This window comes from Furipterus horrens, unplaced genomic scaffold, assembly GCF_987537825.1.
Source record: "Furipterus horrens unplaced genomic scaffold, mFurHor1.1.pri manual_scaffold_12, whole genome shotgun sequence".
NCBI lineage: Eukaryota > Metazoa > Chordata > Mammalia > Chiroptera > Furipteridae > Furipterus > Furipterus horrens.
In genome coordinates, this window is record NW_028327182.1 from 7,063,442 (window position 1) to 7,089,455 (window position 26,014).

A 26,014-nucleotide genomic window follows, 5' to 3' on the forward strand; every position below is an offset into this window, starting at 1 on the left:
CTTCTTCTCACTAAAACCCAAGTTCCATGAGGACTTTGTTGCCCTTGTTTTCTGTCTTGTCTCTAGTGCCTAAAATGAACAGTACATAGCAGGGGCTCCATTATTATCTGTAGAACAAAGCAATTAATAATGAATGTTTCTCCTGCAATGGATTAAAAAAATGTGCAACTGAGTGCTAAAGGCCAAAGAAAGAGAACTTTCTTACATCATCAGTGACCCTTATGACCCATGACCTCCCCCTAATGTTCTCCATCCACCCATCCATCCATCCGCCCACCCACCCATCCATCCAGCAACTGACCCTGTCTCTCGCCTGGAGCTGTGCAACACTGGGAAGGAACCATGAGTTAAAGTAATAAATGTTATCATAGATATGCTCTGTTGATATTTTATGTTAAAATATATTAATATGTCAGAATTCATATAATAAATATATACTTATCTATTTCTGATATTTTAAAGAGTCCTAAGCAAACCCAAGGGTCTGACCCCTAATTCTATTGAGAACAGTCTGCATTCCCCCCTGAAGATGGTAGGTAAGAGATCCTTACAAGCATTGCCCAGAAGCTCAGAGACAAGGAGGGCAGGGATTCCCAGAGAAGTCCAAAGTTTCTGCCTGTATTCCATTTGAATTGTGCAGTGCAGGGCACAGTTTTTACACACGGGGAAAAAGATAAAAAGTAGGAGATAGACAAGCGGTACAAAATGTTTAAAAATGCATGTTGAATAAGGGAAGATTCAAGATTTGTAAACAGGAAAAGAAGACCTGTTGATTAAGTTCATCATAAGCGGTAATTCCAAATATTCGAGGGAGCTGTGGGAGTGCAGTTGAGGTGTGACGTGTGTGATCAGGGAACGGGGGGACAATGAGAAAATCCTGGCAGGGAAACATTCAGGACAGAAATCACTTATTGTTAGAAAATGACTTCCACTCCTCATCTCCGCCATATGAGTTCACCTAAAGTAAGATGCATGGAAGAACCACTACTATTTCCAAAGCAATTACCCTCAGACCTGTTTTGTAATAAAGATAACCCAAATGGTACCCAGCTCTCTCGAGAGGGTTATGGTTTGTCATTTAGTCTGCTTTCAGTGAGGGGCACTTTATGTTTACCTTGCATTTTTTGCAGATGTTAGAAATGGCCACTAGTCCAGCCACTCTTCAGAATCCAGCCAACGAGGAGCTAGAGAGGTTATATTTTCTGCTGACCGTAGTCACGCATGGCTGGATGACTTATGGACAAGACCACAGGCACATTCATATCTCAGAGTCCTTTAACTACCCAGAGAAGGACTCATCCCGGAACTACTCAGAGGAAAAACAGTCCTCAGAATGTGAGTTTGTTGGAATAATCAGAACAACCGGGGCCATTTTTACCACATTCTGACTCCTCAGCTGCACTTTTTCCACACAGGCTGTTTTCTACGGCCCAAAGGAATTCATACTGTTAACATCTGGATGGATAGATCAGATGTAATCCAGGAAGAAAGTCAAGAAAAATGTCTCGAATTTCAGAGGGCATGTCTCAGAAATCACTATTGGTAAGCTTGGTAGCAAACCCCACATAAATTCTAGAACAGATAATTAAAGAGATGGTTTCTGAGCTCTTAGTAAAGAAAGAAGCTCCCGATGAGAGCCAGCATGATTCCCTGTGAGCAAGAAAGGCCATCTCACTCAGACACTTTCCTGGGATGCTTTGCCTTCTCTCACGCTCTGCTGTTGGCCAAGAAAGGGAAACACGTGCCTGGCAACCCTCTGGATAGATTCAGTAATGACTCCAGGATGGAGAACCTGCAAAAGGTTTCCATGTCCTGTGGTCCTGTTCTTGCTTCTACTCATTCAACTCAACAACTAATCCACTAGTTCCACACACAACTATAGAGTATGGATTTATGCAGGACACACTCTTCTAGGCAGGCATTAGAAAGAAATAGCCCATACTCCGTCCTCAAGGGGCTGATGATCCAGTGGTGGGAAAGGTCAAGTGCACAAATAACCACAATGTAAGCCAGTGACCAAGTCACAGCAAGGAAAGTATCAAGTGCCGTAGAGGACAGATGAAGACAAAGGTTTCTTCCACTGAGAAGGTTAAACAAGCTCCATACGACCCTTGAGGTAGAGTTTGGAGGAAGAGAGAGAGAAATGATGAAGAAAGGCATTTGTCCCCATCGGCATGAGCAGGGGCACAAAGTAGAGAACAGGTTGAGCCCCGAATCCAGTTGGATTGAAGCAGGGGACCAGGAAGGGATTCCAGTTTCCTCTAGCTGGAAAGTGGCCACGGGGAGTCCTTGCTGGGCAGGTAGTCAAGTGTTTGGGTACAGCAGTCACATGGGCTGGTATTTGAATCTTGCCCCGGCCAACATCTTAGCCATGAAAACAAGCAAGTTAAGGAGCTCCTCCAACTTCTAGTTGCCTCAGAACTACGGAATGGGTATGACAACCATGCGTGGCTCAGAGGGTCGCTCTGCAGATCAGATTAGCCTCGGTCACCTGGGACGTGGCACAGAGTGAACACTCTCTAAGGGCAGCGGAGTAAAGCCCAGACTTAAACTGGAGGAAGCTTTGCCTTTGCAACTTTACCTGGCAGTGTTGGATCGCCTTGATTAGAACAAATCCAAGGGCAGAAAAACACCTTTCTAATATTTGATCCCAACCGAGGATCATATATTTGGTACATGAAAATCAAAAACACCGATCCAAAGCATTCAGTTAAGGGTAGGATTTGTCTTCTTGTGTCCCTCAAACTCCCATCACTAAGCACGGTGCCTGGATTTAGAAAGAATCATTCCTTTCCCCAGCAAGAATTAGGGGTCAGATTGTTGGGTTTGCTTAGGACTCTTTAAAATATCAGATAGAGAAGTATATATTTATTATATGAATTCTGACATGTTAATGTATTTTTAACATAAAATATCATTAACAGAGCATATCTATGATAACATCTATTACTTTAACTCATGGTTCCGTCCCAGTGGTGCACAGCTCCAGGCGAGAGACAGGGTCTTTTTTTGCTGCGTTCTGAAGTGCCCACCAGTCATCAAAGATATTTAAGCCAATATGCAAATCAGGAGTTTCAATTTTGACATGTTCACAGAGTCTCAGGTCTCTCAAATTAGAAGGGACTTTCAAGATTACCTAGTCTGTCTTCCCAGCCAATGCAGGAATTATTTATACCACCTTTTAGCAGAGGATCGTCAACCTCCTCTGGACGCTTCTAGCCAGTTCTTGTGAGACAGCCTCTTCCATTGTGGAGCAACTCTCATAGAAGTTTCTTACTCATAGTGCTCCTAAATAAGACCTACTCACCTCCTTTCCACTCCCCTTGTCCCTGCCACCATGTTCTATCCCTTTTTCCCAGGTGAAACAGTTTCCCATCTTCCTAGTTATCTATCCTCTTCTAGAATCAATGAATGTGGTTTATGTCCATGGCCCTTAAAATGTGACACCCAAGACTAGCACCACGCAATTTGACTAGAGTATGGCAGGGGCAAGGGGTGGCCTCACTCTCCTAGTTCTGGTATTCTTATGCTATTTATGGCACTTAAGATTGTATTAATAATCTTTAGAGCTCCTACATTTTCCTGTTGGTTTTTATTAAACAGTCTAAAAAGCACAGCTTTAAAATAAACTTAAATTCAATCAAACCATGCCCTCTTATTATATACAATTTATGTTTTTAAAGGGTACCTGTTATGTTTGGAATCTGATCGCTTGAAATGCTGGTACGTGCTGGGAAATATTGTATGAGGAGGAGGAACTGGAACTTACGTTGGGACCTGCTCCTCACCCAGCTCCCTCTTTCACTGGCCACCAAGTCTCCAGGTGGGCTTCACCCTTCATGTATCACCACTTACTAAGTCTTATCAGGTCTGTGTCCAAATGACTTCCTGTCTATTCTCTCTGCTCCTCTCTTGATTCAGGTTCTACCATGAAATACTGCAGGATCTTTCTACAACGCAAGTCCCATCAGGTGTTCTCTGCTCCAGATGTTTCGATAGTTTCCAGCTTCAAGCTGAAGTCTAAATTTACCCTTTGGAGAGCTTAAAGGTCCCCTTGCAAGTCCCGCCTTCCCTCAGCTGCAGCTGGTTTGAACATCCTCCCATACATTTCATGCTTCCATCGTTCCAATAGGCTTGTGGTTCCCTGACGCGCTTGGCTCCCTTCTGCTTTGAGACCTTTGCTTGTGGGCCAGGCATCGCTCTACACGCTGTACACAAGTTAACCCCATCCGCACCACCACCCTCTGAAGTACATAATATTATTCCCAACTTATGGGGGAGGGGGAGGAGGGTTCATTTATTAAGCATTTTGCCCAGAGTCACACAGTTAGTAAGTGGTATAGCTGGGGGACTCTCACGGCCTGAAGTGCCCTCCCTCTCCATCTCGGCAAACTTCTACCCATCTTTCAAGACAGATCACACACTAGCTCTTCTGGGAAGCCTGCCTACCCATAGAACCCAACCAGCAGGGAGCACGTCATTCTGGGCTCATGACTTGCTACTTGATGGTCTTCCTCTAAGCAGCGTATGCACTGAGGATGGGCACATGCCCTTCTCCTCGCTGGGTCTCCAGGGCCTAATTTCTGGGCACAGGGAGAATTTTATGGGCTCATCTTGTCCAGAGCCTACTGTCATTGAGTGCATCAGTAAACATGTAAAAGAATGCCATTTTTGTGGGGACTAGCACATAGGGACAGTCCTTAGGCTTATTTTGGGGGGTGAAAAATGTGAAAGAGAAAACAAGTTTTTCTATATGCTTTTAAGTAACTTTATATGCATTTGGAACACAGCAAGAAATAAATCTAAAATTAAAATTAACTTTAGGCCTTTTTTCCTGAAATTAAGATATGGTGATTGCAAGGGTATAAGGGGGCTAAATGGCAATAGAAAATATACAATACAAATTTTTTAAAATTAATAAACAAATTACCATATTTTTTGCTCCATAAGACGCACTTCCCCTCCCCCACAAAGGTGGGGGGAAATGTCTGTGCGTCTTATGGAGCAAATATTGCATCACAGACCATGATGTGTATTACCTGACCTGTCAGCAGTGGTGACAGATGTTAGAAGAGGAAGAGGTGGGCCTATGCAAAACCCCTGGGGACACTTAAATGTCCCACTTTATTGTTGAATCTCAGGGCGTCTTGTCAGTTACTGCCTGCCTCTGCCCATCACCCGGAACCTGGGAGAGTGCAGAGAGCCGCCCGACGCTCCCAGCTACAACCGCTGACCTGTCGAATCACCTGAGGCTAATAATGGGTACGAGGCAGAGTGCCAATTGCCAATTGTCTTTGACACTGGGTGGGGTCTGTGTCAGTAGAACCGCCTCCAATCACCAATCACTGTGTCTGAAGCTCTGCCAATCATGAGAGGCAGATGGGTGGAGCTGAAGTAACAGGTTCTCGGCTGGCTCCCGTCGCCATTAGATGCTACAGCTGTCTCATCTACCTCCATACTGTTTCCTGTGCACCCCAGATTTCTGTGTGAGGAGGCCAGCAGTAACTGGGTGAGCAGCCATAAATGCTGAAGTTTGTGGTATGTAAAGGGAGTTATGGTGGGGTCACTATTCTAGTAGTAACACAGGCACTGAGGGGATTAAGGGGCATCACTAGCTGTAACAGGTACTAGGGGTAGTCCACCAGCACCTGTAACTAGGATAGTGATACTCTCAGTGACTGTTACAACCAGTGATACCTCTTAACTCCCTCAATGCCTGTAACTAAAGGCCCCCATAAATTCTGACTCTAGCGATGATGAGTTCTTGGGGTTCCCAGAAAACTAGAAGAGCACTTGAACCTAAAGTCTTTCCTCATTTGTTAATGACAATGATGATAGTTCTTCATACGGCTGTTGACTGCTGTTCACTTTACATGGTTGAAATATTATTCTGTTATATCATACTAAATATTTTAGTACACCATTTGGTTCAGATTCTTTTTTCTTGTTTTCCTCCAATAAACCTAGGTGCATCTTATGATCAGGTGCGTCTTATAGTACGAAATATACAATAAGTCTCAGAAAGCAGACTCAGAATCTTAGCAAATGGAAGCCTCTCTTGCAGTTAAAGTAAATGCCTTCCAAAGATGTAGAGATGTAATAAATGTGTTACTTGGGAAGCTACTAAATTATTACAGATAATTTTCCCTCATTAACAGCACAGTTTTCATGTATTCATTACTGTTGTTTGAGGTTCACTTATGACTTATTTAATCATGAACTGAGGCCCACATTTCAGCTAGTAAGAAATCTAAAATTATGACACCGGATGGCTCCTAGCTACTCCCTGTATGTCAATAAACATCCATAGAAAACCCCCTTTTCTCTAGCAAATGCCATTCCTTTTGACCCCCCACTCTGGTGGCATGACTGGTCAGGGAATGGGAAAAGCAGTGAAGGAGTTGGGAGGTGAGGAGACAAGGCAGCCAGCATCATTTGAATGCCAGCTTCTAGAACAGCCTTTGGCTTTCTTCCCCGGAAATCCTTCCTCCCCCGGAAATCCTTCCACCTTTCCTTGGGTTACATGGTCATGTAAGGTCATTTAAACGTATCTCCACCCAGAAGCAGTAAGATTCTAAACAGTCAGGAACACAGAAAGCCAGCCAGACAAGATCGTAGATGAAAGGAGAAAAAGGACGAATCTCATGAGCAATTATAATATCTTAGAGGAGCATTTTGCAGCGATTATTCTTTGGTGAGCTTCTGCCAGGTGGTGAAGCAGTGTGCTGCTCTTGGATTGAACTCCAGGCTGAAAGATACTTTGAGGAACTCTTGGAGTCCAGCTCTCTCAACTCATGGAGGAGGAAATTTATGAATGAGGCACTGAGCATTTCATTGCCAAGGTCATGGCTAGTTAAAGGGTCAGAGCCCGAAGCTCCATTGGCTGAATTGCAATCCAGTGATTTCCCTTTAGTTGCCTAAATCCCTCTTCAGCTCATCACACTCCATCCTTCCTCCAGAAATACAGTTTTGCCCTCACAATGAACTCTCTGACATTATTTTGTCCATTCAGTCATTTTCCAAATATCTATCCGAGCTCACTATGTGTCAGAAGGACACGGAGAACATAACAGATCAGGTCCCTGTCCTCAGAGTGACCATCATTCAGCTTTAATTTCTACTTATAAGAATGTCTTCTGGGTCCAGTCTTCCCCACCTGAAATCACTGCTTCTGTCCCCATGAGAAATGCTTTATTTTCATGCTGTAAAAACTTGCCTATTAATGTTGCCATGGGGGTGGGGGTGGGGGGGACAAATAAGAGATGCAGCTGCTAAAGAGAAAACCACAGGCCCTGAATGGAGTCACTTCTGCTAAAGCCCATGACACCAAACCTAGACTTTAGACCTAACCTACGTGCAGTTTCCACCTTCTCCAGGAATGTAACGTTAATTGTTCTGTCTGGAATTCTCTGGTCAGTGTCAATGAGGTAGCCTCTAAGGTGGTACCCTCCATCTTTCCCCAAAGAAACTGAGGCAGTCAGCCTGAGAAGATCAACATCCCCAATCCCCCCTAAAGGTAATCTTGCCTGAAGTAATCCTTTATTTTCTCTTGCTAATAGCTTTCTTTTTTTTAAATAATGTATTTATTTGTTTATTTTATTTTCAGAGAGAGGGGAAAGGAGAAAGAGAGGGAGGGAAACATCATTGTGTGGTTGCCTCTCACTCGCACCCCCAAGTGGGGACCTGATGTGCAATCTAATAATGTGCCCTGACTGGGAATCGAACCAGCGACACTTGGTTCGCAGGCCGAGCTAATAGCTTTCTTGTCCCAGCCAATTTCTGCCGATAAAAACCTTCCATACGGTACTTGCTAGATGTGATGCTACAGGATTCATGTATTAATAAAGTCAAGTATACTTCACCTTTTCTCAATTGGATATTTGTTCTTTGTTTTAATCTCTTTGAAAATATTTTACTTATTTATTTTTTAGAGAGAGGGAAAGGGAGGGAGAAGAGGGAGAGAAACACCCATGCACAAACATCAATAGATTGCCTCTCTTGCATGCCCCCAACCGGGGACCTGGCCCACAACCCAGGCATGTGCCCTGACTGGGAATCAAACCGGTGACCCTTTGCTTTGTGGGATGACACCCAACCCACTGAGCCACACCAGTGGGGACAGAGTTCTTGTTGTTTAGTACAGTCTGTAGTGGATATTGCATCTACAGACAGTGAAGTGCTTTTGAAATTGAGTCAAGAAGCTTCCGGGCTGCAATGAGGATCGAATCACAAGGGTTCCCATGGTGTTTTCCTGAAATGGGTCTCAGAGAACTGTAGCTGGAGGTGAGCTGTGTGCTTCGCAATAGGTGTAAGTGCTCCTTGTCCAGAGCGGTGCTGGCTCCCATCAGATCTTTCAAGGGTGCAGTGACTATTAATCTAAATGAGTCCCTAAGAAAACATGGTTATCATGGGACATCTAAGGAGGTTAGCAAAAAAAAAAAAAAAAAGTGAGTGGGGGGGGGGGGACAGCACCGGCAATGAAGTTATGTAACCAGCAAAGAAAAAGAAAAAAAAAAAAAGCCTAGAAGCTTAAAAAAGATTTTCTGTTTCTCTTTCTTAGAGGAGGCTTTATGTGGCCTAAGTCTAAGAAGATTTCATTTCACATTGACAATGTAGGATTAGTTTATTATTTTTAAATGTGATATAACCGCTTACACGCCTCATTGGCTTCTGAGTTCTTTTCTCAGTTTTGAATCACTGTGATGTTTGAGAGCCTATTGGCGTAAAAAAGCTTTCCCAGAAGCCCCCTTGGTATGTTTTCCAATAGGAATAAAGGAGTTGCAACCAGCCTTGTCAGCAATGACTCCAGGGGAATAGGAAACCCAAATCTGTGGGTTCCCATTTCCTTTGGAAAGAAGAATCAGTGTTCCTGATGTAAGAAATAGATTTCTGTAGGAACTGTATCTTTTATAAAGATTTCAGTTCAGGATGAAGATGGTGGAGATATTCTGTCAAATTAAATGTTGCATATTCTAATCGAAGCTTTGGACTAGAGTTTTCAATTTAACTCTGGGCAGGCTCCATGGCAGCTATCGAATACATTATTTTTACTCTCAAGAAGCAAAATTAGGGGGATACAATTTTAAGAGTGGAAGATTATTCAGATCACCATGAACACTGCGTAGGAACAGAATTTCTAATTCCACCTCTTCTAAGATGTATTTGTGGAAGTAGCCGTTGAAGTTATATAGAATCTACCATGCTCTTTAGCCCACTTTGGAGCTAAGGTTGAATACCTATTTTTCACAATATCTGGGTTTTGTTAAGAGATATAAAATGAAGGGTAATAAGGCAAAACATTTTTTTAAAAAGATGAGCCCAGTAGAGAGCAAAGGAAAAGACTTATTCACGTGACGTATCTTTTTCTCACTGTCCAGGGTGGGCAGGGGCCAAGAGGGGACCATGGGGAAAGACCACAGGTACACAGAATGACAGCAGTGTCTCCACAACAGTCTTATTCTCCTTTTAAAATTGTCCCTTTGTACCAATTTTGAAATAATCCCAAGTAAGTGTAGAAGTTGGGACGAAAGAGAGACATAACGCTGATTCCTAAAACAGGTGCTTAGGAAAGTTTGTGTGATTCGACAGCCTAATTGGTATGTATCTAAGCCTGAACATTTCCGTTGATCATCATTAGAAACCTCCCGGCTTTAACTAAGTAGTTAATTAAGTAATCTCTCTTTATCCTTTGGCTCATACTGTGGACTAGTGACCTGAACACTTGACACAAAAATCCCATAAAATATTATGCTTTAGTAACTTCCTAGTTAAAATTTTATTCCATTCTCTTTGCAGGGGCCAAGGTACAATTTTGCCATTTGATTGTGAAAAGTCTGTATTTGATAAAATGCCTGGGGCAATTTTTAATATCATAAACCCCAAACTTGTGGTAGATCTATAAATGTATCAAGGAGACAGAAAGCAGAGGCAGAAAGTGATTCTTAAAATAACATAAAAGCAAATAATGGTCTCCCTGGAGGTAGACTGAACTTTCTTTAAAGTTCTCTCTTTAAGATACAGGCACTTGTAACAGAATTCCTAATATGCATAACCACGAAAGCTTGCCTCCATATTTTAAAAATAAAACCAAGTAACAAAAAGGAGAAGTTCATGGGCGTTGTCCTCCACTTAGAGACGTCTAAACTTCTTCTTCTGTTATTTTATCACTAAACATGACAATATGGAAACCCCTTTGAAAACAGAATTCCTTCCTCACTCCACACTGCCCTTATTGTGCAGGCTTCTAGCACTCGGAATATATTGGAATATATCCATATATGTGTATATGCATATGCATGTATGTATTTCAGGTTCAGATGGCCCGAGGCAGCATAGGGTAACATACGATTTATTCCTCCGTGATGCAAGACACAAGGCAAATAGAAACTATCTTTGAAAACAAGCCAGTTCACTTCTGCCCTTTCCTATGAGTCTATCATTTGCCTTAGGTATTTCTAGAAGACCCATCACGTTATCCTGACTTTCCTTTGCCATATAAAATACATGATTTTTAGTGCGTTCAGCCAACATTCACACACCCCCTTCGTCCTGGGCAAATCACGGCCCTGGAACGAAGCATTCAGTCCTGAGCGCGTTTACACCAATTCCAAACAGAGCTATTAGGTATTTACCTTCGACTTTGAAGATAGTGAAGTGCGGGCGGCAATGGAAAGAGCCCAGCGCGTTTCCTGCGCAGTTCATCCACAGACCCTGGTAAACCCAAGTGGCAGTGATCACCGAGGATGCCCGAGTGGTCACTTTCCACTCATTGGACGCGGTGGCAGCGACGAGAGCCCCAAACCCTCCGACACCGAACACCAGCGCCGAGATCTGTGCGCGGTACATTGCGCTCCGCCTTATGCAGGGACACGGTCCAGGCAGAGCCCTAGGGTGGTCTAGGCCAGCGGCGGACAAATAACACCTGGACAAGGGTTACGGCCAGTTAATGCGGGTAGGTGACAACAGTATGTCATGCTCGGATGGCTGGAGGAGGTAGCAGAATTGAGGCGGAAGTCCGATCGACCGATGGCATTTTCAAGATGGCCTTGGGACGATCTTTCTTATTTCCTACAGGGATGTTCTGCTAACATTCTGTAGATGGATTTTTAAGGTTATAATTTCACATGTTTTTTTTCCCCTGGAACCATAGTTAATGCTTAATTTTCTGTTAACCGGAAGCTTAACTAACCATGCCCTACCAGATATTACAAAGTACAAATTATACAGTAACAGTTAAGGTTTTTTGGTTGTTTTTTGTTTTTTGTTTTTTTGGACCAATTGCCATAGCCTCGCATGCTTCTAACTCTATATAAGTATTTTGTAACTTATCTTTTCCACGCAGCATTACGTTTGTGAGATTTACCTCTGCTTGAGACTACAGCTATTGTTCATTATATATAACAGCCGAATAGAGCATTTTATTAAGTGTATGTACTACAATTTATCCATTTTCCTGGAGATGAACATTTATGTTGCCCCCTTTCCCCCCATAGTAACTGGAACAGCTATCAACATTCTCATACATTTTTCTTGGGGCACATGTGCAAGAATTTCTCCAAGGCGTGTCCTAGAAACAGAATTGCTAGGATGCGGGAAACATCTTCAATGTTCTGGATCATACTAAACCGCTTTACTAAGTAGCTGCGGCAGTTTACCTCCCACTACCGCATAGTACCTGGTACTGTGGTGTTGTCAATGTTTTTTTTCTTTGGCCACTCTGATGGCTTTAAAGGTAGCCCACTATGACTATTAATTGCTATTTTCCTGATTGTTAATGGGGTTGAGCATCTTTTCCCGTATTTATTGGCTCATCGTATCTTTGCCTATAAAGACACTTGTAGCTTTTGTTCATTTTATCCATTGAGTTGTTTGACTTTTTAGAATTTGAATTCATTATCCATATATTCTGAATGGTAAACTTCAGTTGATTATATATGTTGCAAATATTTTCCCCTAGTTTGTGGTTTGTCTTTATGTGGCCATTTGATAAAGTGTCTTAATTTTAATGCAGTCAAATTTATCAAGCTTTTACTAATTATTTGTGCTGGTGTGATCTAGATTAAGAAATCCTCTCTCAGATATAATTAATACATTGTTCTTTACTCCTATTTCAAAGTTTTAGCTTAAGTTCTAAATTGTCCAGAACTATGTTTTGTGTTTTATGATTTGGTATCTACTTTATTTTTTTTAATGTGGAAACCCTTAAAAAATCTTTACTGAATAGTCTCTTGTTTCCCTACTAATCTGCAATGTTACCTCTGTCATAGCAGGTATCAGTATTTTTGTGGATCTGTTTTTGGATTCTCTATTCCATTCTATCTACCTGCTTGTCTGTTCCCATGAGAATACAAATTTCTTAATTACTCTAATTTTATAAATATATCTTGAGATCTTGTTGATGTTTCTTACCATGCTCTTCTTCTTTCAAGAATGTCTGGGAAAATTTTAAAAGCTATTTGCTGTTCCTTATATATTTTAAATGAGCTTATCAAGTTACACACATACATATTTATTGGGATGTTCATTGGAATTGTATCTGTTGATCAATTTGAGGAAAGTGAATAACTTTATAAAATTAAGTCCTCTTGTTCATGAACATTGTATATCTCTTCATTTATTTAACCATTTTTAATGTTTTCCATTTACGTTATATACTCTAATCCATAAAGATCTTGTTACATTTTTATTAGATTCTTTCTTTTTTTAAATTTTATTTATTCTTATTTTTGGAGAGCGGGGAAGGGAGGGAGAAAGAGAGGGAGAGAAACATCAGTGTACAAGAGAAACATCAATTGGTTGTCTCTGGTATGCCCCCAATCACCAGATACCTGGCCTGCAACTCAGGCATGTGCTCTGACTGGGAATCAAACCAGCAACCTTTTGGTTTGTAGGATAATGCTCAACCCACTGAGCCACGGCAGTCAGAGACGATTCATTCTCAAAGATGAGGTGCATTCTAACATCTATTTTAAACTAACATATCATTTTCCCAATTTTTTCTATATATATATCTGGCTCTTTTGTTGAAACTTTTGAGTTAATTATTTTCACATTCCAATTTTTCACTCTATTAAAATGAAAGTTATAAGTGATTTGTATTGTTCAATGGTTACTCTAGAAATTTTAACGTATACTTAATATGTAAAGTTAATCACTGTCTTTACTCTCATAAATAATACAAGAACCTTAAGGAGTTTTAACATTACTAACTCTTCTTCTGTTCTGTTATTACTTTATTTCTGTGTTGTTGCTTTTTTTTTTTTTTTTAGCCTCACAGCTTGAATTTTAGTTCCACAAATGTTAGCCCCCCCCACTTATTATTATTACTGTACACTGTCACTGTTTACTTTTTTCCCTTGCTTTTCCATTTTGCTTCTCAACCCTTCCTTGTGAGTTTATTTTTCTTCTTAAAGTCTATCCATATTGAGAAGTTTCTGTAGTGAGGAACTGACAGTAGTTACTTCTCTTTGTTTTTGTTCAGACACTGTTGATTCTGTGGTTGTTTGGGTAGATAACTTTGGTAGGTACACAGCTATAAGGAGACAATTATAGTGATTCAATACTTTGAAGATATAATTTCATTTCCTCTGACTTCCATTGTTGCCACTGAGAAGTCAGGAGTCCGATTTCTCATTTCTTTTCGGATTAATCTGTGTTTTCTCTCTGGCTAGTCTTAAGATTCTTTTTGTCTCTGGTTTGGCAGCTTCACTGTGATTTTCTAAGTGTGGAATTTTTTTTTTTTAATTCTTCTTTGAAATTTACTGAAGTTCTTGAAACTGATGGTTCATAGCTTTCATCAATTTCGGAAAACTATTAGTCCCTTCCTTTCTAGATATTACCTCTGTCTGTTCATATCCCTTCTTCAGCTCCTCTATCTCTGATGAGATCAATATTTCAGTATGTCCTATGTCTCAACCTCTCTTTAATATATTTTATCTAGATCCGTGCTGCATTCTGGGAATTTTTTGAGCCGATGCTCTAATTTATTAATTTTCTCTCCAGTTATGTGTTAACCCATGCAGGGTTTCTAACTTGTTATTATCCTTTTTCTTTTTAAAATTTCTAGAGGTGCCATTTTATTCTTTTCAAATCTGCTTTTGTTCTTTTTTTCCCCTAATCTCTTGCTCTTTAGTCATAATTCCAATGCCCTGTTTTATTTTATTTTTTAAGTATCAAAGATACTTATTTTTGTATTCTGTATCTCATTATTCTCAGATTTGTAGCATTTGCAGGTTGGATTTATTATTATTTTTTTCTACTGATTTTCTCACTGATGGGGGTTTGTTAAAATGTGATTGTGTGCTCATGTTCCTTGTGACTTTCTTTGTGGAAATGGTTCTTGGCCCAAGTTGAATATCTGTTCCCCCAGACGGAATTTATATTTGCTTTTGCCTGTTGGTTAAGGCAGCTACCAACCCAGGAAATGTGTAAACTAAACTCTCAGCTTTCTCAAGACATCAGTTATTGTGAATTCTGGCCCAATGCCTGAGTGGATGTCAGCCTGTGGTTAAGGATTCTTAGGTGACTTCCTCTTGTCTTTCCACTCAAATCCAAGGATTAGACAGGACATGTCCTTACCATTAGCTAGAGGGATGGAGATGGTGATGGTGATGACAGTGATGGAGAGTGATAATGATGAAGGTGGGGAAGCAGTATTTTTTGATTTTGCCCACGGCAATCATTGATTTGAGGTGGGGACAACGTTGTGCATGCTTCTCTGATCCAGTCTACAGACTCCCAGTACCTGGGCTAGTATCCCCTGCCCACGGCCCGTTGGGAATTAAGCTCCAGATGACCAGAGAGTCTTCAGGATAATCACTGGCCTCAGAGCTGGCTTACCTTTCTGTATTTATGCTTTCTCCTAATGTTTTTTTTTTTTTTTTTTTTTTTGCCTCAAAAGATTTCCCTTACTTTTTCATCAGCTCAGGTATACATTTAAAAGTATTTTTCATATTGTTATTATTATTATTCCTAGGAAAATGAGGATACTGACATTAAGTCCTTTTGGTTTGCCCAGACTGTATAGGTTTTAGCATTAACTGCCCTGCCCCTATGGAGCCCCTCACTGCAGGTGGGGGGGAAGGGGGGTTCCAAGTTTTCAACCTTTGCTGCAGTGGGGGTGGATAGAGCAAAATGGCTGAATTCCTATTTTTCACCATCAAACGATAATCTCCTGTCACAGACCCGGCAAGTTCCCTGTTGCTGCAGAAAAAAGTTCATTGCCGGAGACAAGTCTGCACATTGCCCTGAAGACGGCTGGGCAGGGCGTGATTTGGACTTGGCCTCCTCTGCACCATGCAGCAGTTACCAGCAGGGGGCGCCCCCCATGTTACCCCGCTTACAGTGGGTATGCAGAATTTCCCTGCCCTGAACCACCTACAGGTTCTGCATCCCTCCATGTTTCAGCACATCGCTCTTTCAAGCTAAGATGCGTGTGTACTTTCCTTCGCCCTCCCTCCCTCTCTTTCTGTCTGTATCTTTCTTTCCTTCCCTCCATCTTTCTTCCCCCTGTTCTTTTCTTGCTCTCATTTCTGGCGTTAAGTGCAAGTTGGGTTAATCATACACTTCAGTTCCTGGGGCAGCATCCTCCGTGTATTGTGGGAAGCTGCTCTCTTGTTTAATTCATTCTTTTCTACCCTTAGTTTCCATTCCGCTTCCCCTCTCTTCCTTAAACAAACAGCTGTTCTCTGGTGCTCACAGTGCTTTCCTTGGTTCGGTTTTCTGTTTCAAAATGGACACGTTTGTTTGGTGTGCAGGTCTTATTAATTTATAGAAAATGATGTATGTCACTATTGCTTTTTCTTGACGCTGCACTTTTAAGACTCTTCTAAGTGGCTCAGAGCACACCTAAGGATTCTGACCCATTGCTTCGAGCGGTCACAAGAGTAGGCCACGGAGAGCCCGCACTCGCCCTCCCCTACCTCAGCGACACTCCTGTGAACATCCAGGGTTTGCTGTCTGAGGGACTGGTGAGAGTTCCCGTGTGTGCCTGCTGCTCGGTTTGCCACCACGGCCCCTCACAGGCAACGCTGACCTGTGCTCCCCGCACGGAGCGCGGGGCCTCCCGTGGGACCTCACACCCCTGCCAACACGGAGCATTGCGCAGCTTCCAAAGCTCCGCCACACCAGGAAGGAGAGAGGAATAGCATTGCTTTAATTTGCGCTTTGAGGAAAACTTGGACTTGAGCATCTCTTTACATGCTGTTTCACCTTTAAGGGTTTCCCCTTCTGACCTGACCCGCTTTTCACTTAGGATTCCTTATTGACTTTCAGGTGTTCTTTGCATGTTGTAGATATTTGCCCCTTGTCCACTGTAGGCATTTCAAATATTTTCTCCCAACCTGGTATCTGTTGATCTGCCTAGGGTGTTCTTTGTGAAACAGACATATTTAATTTTAATGTGATCAAGTGCCTTGCCGTCCTGTGCTTTTCAAGTTCTGCTTGAGAGATCCTTCATTGCTGCAGGACACCAAGAAGTCTTCCCGTATTTGTTTTACAGTCCATAAGCCCTTGTTCAGGATTCTGAAACCCAGTAATCTTCAGGGTGAAGACACTCAAGTTCAACACCCCTGCAGTGCCCCTTGGGGGCCCAAATGCCCTCCTTTTTAAGAGTTGATTTCGCTATTCATGGATCCGAGGTGAACTTGTCATGAAGAGCAAGAAGCTTAAGCTTCAAAGCCCCACATTTTCACACACTCAGGGGTTCCTGAGAACAGCTGGGAGTTCTAGGTGGAGAAAGAAAGGCAGGTTGCTGTCAGCCAGCGTTTCTAAGTAAGCACACCTGGGAAACTGCAGAACGAGGTCTCGCAAGAAAGGGGCCTGAATCTCTGCATTGTAGTGCTTTTCTTTCTCATTTGAAATAAATATCTACCTTCACATTGCATTTGGATTTCACCAAGAGAGACCTCAAAACTGTATAAACCTTGAAGCAACCCTGAGTGGACCTTCATTTTCCTAAACATATGTTAGTAAGCTTATCAATTCTTTATATCAGAGTGTAATAAAATTTTTGTGCTTTTAGGCATCAATAACCTGAAGGAGACCATGCAAACGAAAAAAAAGTATATCTCTAGACATATGCTTTCATTTGTAGGTCTCAAATGCCCTTATTTTTATTTATTTATTTTTAAAAGATTTTATTTATTTACTTTTAGAGAGAGGGGGAGGGAGGGAGAAAGAGAGGGAGAGAAACATCAGTGTGTGGTTGCCTCTCGTGTGCTCCCAATATGCATTCAGGAGACATCATACTTTGAATTTTGAATCTTGATCTTTTGCTGGGCTAGTGATATGTGTGATATGATCCTGGGAATTGAATGGGCGACCTTTTGGTTCGCAGGCCTGGTGAACCAAATCCACTGAGCCACACCAGCCAGGGCTTGAAGGACCTTAACACATTATTCTATTGATTATACTTGGAATTAGGTAAAATTAATCTCTTAAAACCTTTGGGTAAGGTGCTCAGATACTCTTGAGTCAAGACGTCAGACTGTGAAATAGTGAGCTGTTGACATTGGACAAATGGGGGGGGGGCGTGTCAAGAGGTATTTTCCACATGCCTACATCTGCCTTAGAGAACATTGTCGTTAACAATATCTATGTTACTTGTTTGGTGTCACAGAAAGGTATCTAGCATCAGGAGGTATTGCTATCCTACATCTGTTTCTCTGATATTGTACTAATGTGACCACAGGCATGATTATAGTTTTACTGCAGGAAATGATGAAATGTATTGCCCTGCCAAATGTGTTTTTGCTTTGGCACACTTATTATAAAGTGGCTTTCAAAGCAAATATAATGGACTCATTATAGGCGGTAAATTGAATAGAGTTCTCCTAAAGCAATCAGTGCTGGGATCAATTAACAAAGCCACCCAATCCAAGACTGCAGGGGTATAAAAAAAAGTGCTGTTGGAATTATTTGTCACTTATTCAACAAATAATATGACGCACGATACTCCACACACAGCAAAAACCAGAACGTTCGAATTTATGGATTTGAACTGGATTTTCCAGCAAGCCATTGTTCCCCCAGTTCTTCCTCCTACTTTGAAGTTGGTCAGTTGCCACCATGAGTGAACTGAATCGCTTAATTTGGCTTTCGCCCAGGATGGACAGACTCATGTTTCTCTACTTACAAATAAACCGACACAATGAGGCACAGCTGTTCCAAGCACGCTTGTTTGCCATAAAGTCAGGCCAGATCCCTCGTTAGGTCCGGACAAGAGTGAGCGGGGCTGGTTCTCTTGATGTTTGATGTGGCCTCATTCGCCCTGGAACGCACGGTCCGGAGCCTCTTGGGCACGTTCCTCCCGAGCGTCCTGGGGAGGGTGGACGGGAGCCTGGATGGAGCTCAGCGGAGGCGTCAGACGCCCCTCCCGGAGCCGCCGCGTTAACAGAATCACACTCGGCCGCTCCTCTCTGAGCTGCGCAGGGAGAATGATGGAAAACAATCCTAAGCGCTCGGGCCCAACCCCGTCCTTAGGCTCGTGCGGTGCGGGTTTCTCCTCCCTGCAGCGAATACACACACGCGCAGGCCAGTGTCTGCAGCGCGACTTTCCTCCCCGTTGTGACGGGCAGCTCGCTAACCTGAGCAATCCCAGCTGTCCTCGCTCCGAGACCCACTTTCCTGGCCTGACCACTTGTCCTGAGCATTCGCCTCCTAATTCCAAGTCTGTTTTCAAATTGTCCTTCGTGGGCCTCTGTTGTCCGGCCCAGGGGTCTGGTGCCTTCCTTCTCTCTATGGGTCTGGGGTCAACTGTTTGTTCGTTCGTTCCCAGCACAACTCCAGACCTCGTCCCTTCTTTCTGGTCATTGGTTCACGCATCATTCATCGGACCTTACTCGTTTCAGGCTGACTCCCTGACTCACCCCAGGAGGACAGAAGCCTAGAGAGGTTACTCCCCATCCAGAGGTAGGCTCTGCACCTGCCTGTCCAGGTGGAGAAACAATGTGAGTTAGGTGTTCCTTGAGAAACTTTCTGGCTTCTTTAGGGAGACTGAAGATCTGTCAGAGCAAATGCTTAGGCTAGTTCAATAGTTTGCATCACTCAGCCCTGGCTGGTGTGTGGCTCAGTGGATTGAGTGGCGGCCTGTGAACCAAAGGGTCACCAGTTTGATTCCCAGTCAGGGCACACGCCTGGGTTGCGGGCCAGGTCCCCAGTTGGGGGTGTGCGAGAGGCAACCACAGACTGATGTTTCTCTCTCTCTCTTTCTCCCTTCCTTTCCTTCTCTCTGAAAATAAATAAATAAAATATTTTAAAAATAAAAAAATAATAACAAAAATAAATTGAAGCCTACGTCTGTATGACTCAGTCGTCAAAAACCTCATCCTCTCTCCATATATCTTTCCCTATTAATATGAATTTCCATAGCGACGAGGCAGGACTTTTTAATGATAATCTCTTAACTGTATCATCATTTGGAGCTGGAACGACCTTTTTTTGATGATTTCGTAGTGTTGACGGCTCAACCTTGAATGTAAAAACCTGCCTCTCTCTTGTATGGGGAGGGGCTGGCGTTCGAGGCTGGTCTCGCGTTCACACCGTGTAGCGCGGTGGGCAATGAGCAAGCAGCGGAGGATGCTGGGGTGAAGGGGAGGAGATGATGGGCACAAACCAACCCCACAGACACAGACCACAGTGTGGTGGGTACCAGAGGGGAGGGGGTGGGGTAGTGAAGCGTAGAGGGGGTCGAATGTAGGGTGATGGGAAATGACCTGGCTTCGGGGGGTGGGCGCACACTGCGATACACAGATGACGTCTTGTAGAACTGGACACTTTAAGCCTATATAATCTTGCTGACCAGTGTCACCCCAATAAATTGAATGTTTTTTTAAGAAACGACCTGCCGCCTGGGAGGCTCCTCTCTCTTGCAAACACTGCCTCACGGCTGTCCATCACCAACGATGTCTGATGTCTGTTACCACCTGGGAGAGGTACATTCTTAACCTGCTAACTTGGCGGCCCGGAACAGTTTTCTTTGATAAAACTTGGCAGATGTGTACCAGGACGCACATGAGTCCAGGCTGTGGCTGAGGCTGCGGTTTTTGCCTTTTCTGGATTCCTAACCTCCTAGGACCACCGTTTCCTTACCCTCCTCTCCCCGTGGGTGGCTCCCCACACCCCCCCGCCAACTCCCTTCTCTCCCCACCCTTCACCCCCAAGCTGCGCTCCAGAGGGGCCGCTGTCGTCTGTAGGTTAGCGTGGATTTAGGGCTGTGTGTGCACCTCTGGCGACGGACGTCTTTCAACTCAGTGACTCAGAGCTGCCCCCCTCCGCCCCCGCTTCCTTCCATCACTCTAAATAAAAAGGGTGTGGCTAAGAACATGCAGCTTCAAGATAGTCCCCTAGCATCTTTTCCAACAAACTGTCTGTTTGCCCAGCCTGCATAGAAATCCTGGCGCTCCAATGACTTTCCCTTCCGTTCTTGTGCAGAAAATTCCTTGGATGTGATGGTACTCTCTAAGCGCCATGTACTTCTGAAAAGTGCTGTTATCACAAGGCTTCGTCCGTGACAAGTTGTACTTCCGTGTCTTTGAAGAATCCTGAAAAGGGGCATCTATATCTCATTAATAATAAAATGGTCCTTGCCACCCATTCTCGTTCCTGTCATCCTCCCCTTTTCTTTCTTCCTTTCTTTCTTTTCTTTTCTTTCTTTCTTTTTCTTTCTTTCTTTCTTTCTTTCTTTCTTTCTTTCTTTCTTTCTTTCTTTCTTTCTTTCTTTCTTTCTTTCTTTCTTTCTTCCTTCCTTCCTTCCTTCCTTCCTTCCTTTCTTTTTCTTTCTTTCTTCTTTCTTTCTCTCTCTCTTTCTTTCTCTTTCTTTCTTTCTTTCTTTCTTTCTTTCTTTCTTTCTTTCTTTCTTTCTTTCTTTCTTTCTTTCTTTCTTCCTTCCTTCCTTCCTTCCTTCCTTCCTTTCTTTTTCTTTCTTTCTTCTTTCTTTCTCTCTCTCTCTTTCTTTCTTTTTCTTTCTTTCTTTCTTTCTTTCTTTATTTATTTCTTTCTTTCTTCCTTCCTTCCTTCCTTCCTTCCTTCCTTCCTTCCTTCCTTCCTTCCTTCCTTCCTTCCTTCCTTCCTTCCTTCCTTCCTTCCTTTCTTCTTCCTTCCTATTGGTATGTCCACTTCTTGTCCCTGCATGATTCAGTTAAAATAGAAAAATGAAAAAAAAATTTTTAAACAAAATAGAAACATGAATTTCTTTAAGCACATGTGATTCATGTCTCTCTGTTTCAACAAAAGCGAACAACACAAAACAAAACAGAGAGCTCTCTTGTCGCCCCAAATAAAGCACGGATGGATCCTAAATAAATAGAATGTCGATCCCCAGCATTGCCTAGTTCGGCCACGAGATGGCGCCATGCACCAGCAAGACACTGGCTGCCGCAGAGTCGGGCTGTTCTGCAAGCTTGGGGGCGCCGCAGGTCGGTGATGCCCAGCAGGGACAGGAACAGGATGATGAGCCCAGGGAAGTGAATGAACGCTGAGAACAGGGAGGTAACGTGGAGGAGTCGTTAAGGAAGCAGACTTTGCGGGGGGCCAAAGAGCTTGCATTCCAAGTCCCAGCTCTTCCAACTTCGCAGCCCCGTGGCCTTCTTTTCAGGAAGTAAGAGAGCTTGCTCAGGGTCCGTGTTTTGGTGGGAAATAAATGGGATGATTCTGCTCAGCACCAAGCACAGCTTCCTGAGCTCACTAAGCACACAGTACCCCTCTGGGGGCCTAGAGCACAGTAGGACTTCAAGACTATATTTTGATTTTTTTGTTTTTTTGTTTTTAATGGAGAAAAATACCAGTGAGACTTGGTATACAGAAAAAGTCTATTATTTTTCATTTTGTATAAAAGGGACATGAAAGCCTAATTCATCAAACTGATTTATCCATAGCATGCTCTTACAGCCTCTGAACTGTATCCCTACCCCTGTCTCTGTCTCCCCGGTACTCCTTATCTCTCTCCCTCTCTCGCTCCCTCCTTCAGTCAGCAACACCCCTGGAGAAAATATTTCTGAGATGAGGTATTCATTCCCCAGGAAGAACCCCAAATTGCTGAAGCCTGGGTTTTCCTGCCCTTTCTGCAATCAACATGCCACATCGGTTAATCTCTTACGAAAGAGAACAGGGAGTTGCTGGAGGGGCGTTGCATCAGGCTCTCAGCTTAATGACTTTTCATTAGAAAAGGGCGGAGAAAAGGAAGGAAAAGAAAGTTCCTGAGTCATACCTGGCATGACACTACTTTTCTTTCTAATTTCTTTGTCTTTATATATGTACATAAAAGCAAGGAAATAATTGACTTCACAGTGTGGGTCATTTATAGATTCCTTTCCCACTTTAAAATTAACCTTAAAATATTTTTGTTCACCCTTAACAATTGAATAGTGTCGTAGGCTGTAATAATATTCAGAAGTAGGGACTCATAAGAAAAACTAACTGTAGCTAGAATTTGGTTCACATTCTGAGATGTCATTTATTTTGAATGAAAGCTGTGAGTTAGGACACATATTATATTCCTTCAAAAATAAAAAGGTACCAATTTTTATACTTCCAGATACTTATTAACTCTACCATAAGCACTGCAGTGCTGACTAGTGTGCTGGACACTTGCTTTTTCTGGTGGAGACAATAGAAGAGTAGTATCAGCCCTGGCTGGTGTAGCTCAGTGGCTTGAGTGCCGGCCTGTGAACCAAAGGATCACCAGTTCAATTCCCAGTCAGGGCACAGGCCTGGGTTGCGGGCCAGGTCCCCAGCTGGGGGCGTGTGAGAGGCAACCCCACATTGATGTTTCTCTCCCTCTTTTTCTTTCCTTCCTCTCTCTCTAAAAATAAAATAAATAAAATCTTTAAAAGAACAAGAAATAAAGTGATATCACCTTACAGAAGTTTATGTAGGAAGAAAAATAAATCTTTCCCTCCTACGCTTCGTCTTCATTTCCAAGGGTACTCTGGATTTTGTGTGAGGATTACCTGGAGGTCAGGGCACAGGTGGATGGCAAGAGCTCCCCTCTCTGGTTTGCCCCAAGACCTGTGCTGGGGTGGGGGTGGACCCCCCAGATCACCTGGGAAAGCCCAGAACAACTTCCTCTCCCTTCCAGTCCCTCACACCCAGAATTCTCCCTCTTACAGAGTTTGCTCAATGAAAACCACACCGGTAATACACAGCTGTCCGTGTCTTGGTGGGTGCATGTGGGTTCAAAATATCTTTTAAAGGAGCTTAACTAGGAACCGTCGAATAAAGCAGAACTATATTTAACCCTTCCTTCCTTCCTTTCTTCCTTCCAATGACTCATTCCAAATAGTGGGATTATTATAAGCTCTTCAAATTCTGGCCCAAACAAATCTCGTGGGGGTTTTAAAACCCTCTTTAACTGAGAGTTGAGTCTTTTACGAGCAGGCTGATGCAGTGCTGTAGTCTAGACTGTGTGGTGGCAACAGAAAGGGAGACCAAGTCAGGAAATGCCGTGGTGGTAGGAACTTTTGGATTTGGACGTGGACTAGAGAAGACGGTGTCAACAATAATTGCGATGTTTTGGGAATGAGGATCCGGGCCTGAGGCACTGCTGCGTACCGATGAGCGGAAGCAAGGCGGGGAACACGTTTTGGAGGGGAGATCAAGGGCTCGTATTTGGACCTAAGAAGTCTAAGATGTCTGTGCTGTGTCCCAACGGACAGGTCAAGGGATCGGCTGGATAGACGTGTGCAGAGCTCAGAGAAGATGTCTCTTCCTGTTGAAGAGACTGGCGGGAGGCAAGGGAGAACCGGGAGGGGTTGGGGTTGAAGAAGCTGGGACAGGAGAGTGGCTCAGCAGAGCCTGCAGGCTGCGGCGTGAGGAGCCCCGCACAGGGGGACTGGAAGATGGATTTAGAACGTGGAGGTTCTTGGTGGTCCCTGCAGGTGTGGGCTTTGTGGCGTCGTGGAGGTAGAAGGCAGATTGAGGCGAGTTGGCACTGAAGAAGTAGCCCCGACTTGTATGACTTGAGTCGTTGGGCATCATCCTGCAAAGCGAAAAGTTGCCTGTTTGATTTCCGGTCAGGGCACATGCCTGGGCTGCAGGTTCGGTCCCCGGTCGGGGTGCGTCTCCTCCTCTCTTCCTCTCTCCCTTCCCCTCGCTCTAAAAATAAATAAATAAAAATCTTTTAAAAAGGAGTGAATTAAAAAAAAAGTCGAAGAGATACAGAGAGTACGTGTGGACGATTTTTTGAAATGCCGTTCTGTTGAAAAGCATTTTCTGCTCAAACCTCCTGCATGTTGAGGTGCTGGTGGCAGGGATTCAGTACAAAGGAAGAACTTGATGATGCAGAAGAGAGATTGGGGGACACTAGAGAAGCCAGACTTTGAAGAGTCTTGCAGGGATGGGATGCAGCCTGGGAGTGTTTGTGAGGAAGGGATGTACACAATTCAGGTCCGTCGTGCTGGACAAAGGTAGCTGTCAAAGGAAGTACACGAGGCCAGGGACAGCCAGGCGCCTCCCACCCCCACCCCAAACACACACAGGCACACACAGGCATGCACAGCCTCACTACAGAGTGACAATGAAACCGACTTTGCACAAAGGTATGTATTAGCAAAGAAGGCACAGCACAATCCATGCAAACCAGTTCTGCAGGCTCAGCCCACTCCCGGCTCTCTGATCTTGTGGATTTGGTAGGTTTATTTTTGTCCCTGTTTCTTGCTACAGGTCCCAGCAGCCTCAGGCTTGGCCGTATGGTTTGCTTTGGCCAATGAAATGTGCCTGGAGGTGATGCATGTTCCTTTCCAAGGACAGGCTTTAAGATCCTTGTCTTGGTTCCACCATCTTTCTTTGCCCTCTCCCTTGAGACCAGCATATCCCAGAGAGCGGCTGCTCACTCTGCCTTGAGGAAAGAAGAGAAGTAGACCAGGGCCTCACTGACCGGCGGCCACTATGCCATGCGCTCTGGTTGTTGTGAGCCACTGAGGTCGGGGGACTGCTTGTTACCGTAGCATACACTCACTAAGGCTGACTGATACACAGAAATTCCCACCTACATGTTCCTACCCTATAAAGGGTTCACTTTCCCAAGGCAACATTCTATAACTTCTCTTTGGTATCAGAAATCTTCCTAAATCAAGGGCTGGACCCAGGAAGCCATGAGCCCCATCTGTAAGAGGTGCAGGCAAGAAGCTTCAGTAGGTACTTTTCCTATGTTCATGCAAGGCAGACAGGTGTGTGTGTGTGTGTGTGTAGGGGGTGTCCTCTGGCTATTTTAACTGGTCTGCACATCTCAAATACCTTTCATGTCCCCAAGAAGTAGCCCTTTCTAATATCCATCACTCTAATTAATAGGCCAATAGTTTTTCAAAAACAAAAAACCTATTTCTTGACATCTAATATAAGTGAAGGATCCATTCTGGACTAAGATAAGGACAATAGAAAGCTTTGTGGTAGCTACCCTTGGAGTATGGTCCTCTCTAATATAACCCTGGACACCCTAGACTGGACTTCAGTGTTTTTGAGTTTTTATAACCTTTTATCAGTAACAGAAATTGAAGGTTTCTGTTGTCTAACATGGGTAGTAATTGACACTATGTAGATTTATACTATGTTGATACAGGTCATTTTAAAAATGCAATTTCTTTATAAAAATATATTGTTCATGGGTCTCCAAGTTACAAATTCAGGATGTGATAAAGTCTTTACAAGTTTCATTCAAAAGACTATCTATCACAGCTGAGGCTTTACACTCATCGTTTTAAACATCAAAACGTGTTGCTGCTAGTCTTGCTTTCGCGGCTGTAAATTGTGTAACATTTCCCAGTGAGGTGACATGAAAGGAGGAAGATGCCTTGAAAATGAGCCCATAGCCTGTGCGTTCGTCTGAGGTATTTGGCGCTCTCCAGAACCGGGGATGATGCCTTGTGGGGGCTGGGCAGGGACCTGATCTCTGTTCGAGGACAGGGTGGCATGCTGGAGGGATCAGAGCTCCGTTCCAGGGACCCTGCTCCAGCTGCACAGCTCCCAGAACTGTCACCCTAGTGCCTTCACAGACTTGTCTGGCTTAAATCAAGAAATAGTA

The 26,014-nt window shown here is 43.5% G+C and overlaps 1 protein-coding gene across 1 annotated transcript in view; it reads right to left on the minus strand.

Moving 5' to 3' along the window:
* Nucleotides 1–10,860, minus strand: part of CLDN10 (claudin 10) — an 83,589-nt gene extending 72,729 nt beyond the window's left edge. The window contains exon 1 of the mRNA XM_090258517.1: nucleotides 10,632–10,860. Within this exon, the coding sequence (XP_090114643.1) occupies nucleotides 10,632–10,845 (214 nt within the window). The 5' untranslated portion in view covers nucleotides 10,846–10,860. The remainder of the gene's footprint in view (nucleotides 1–10,631) is intronic.
* Nucleotides 10,861–26,014: the final 15,154 nt, after the last annotated feature.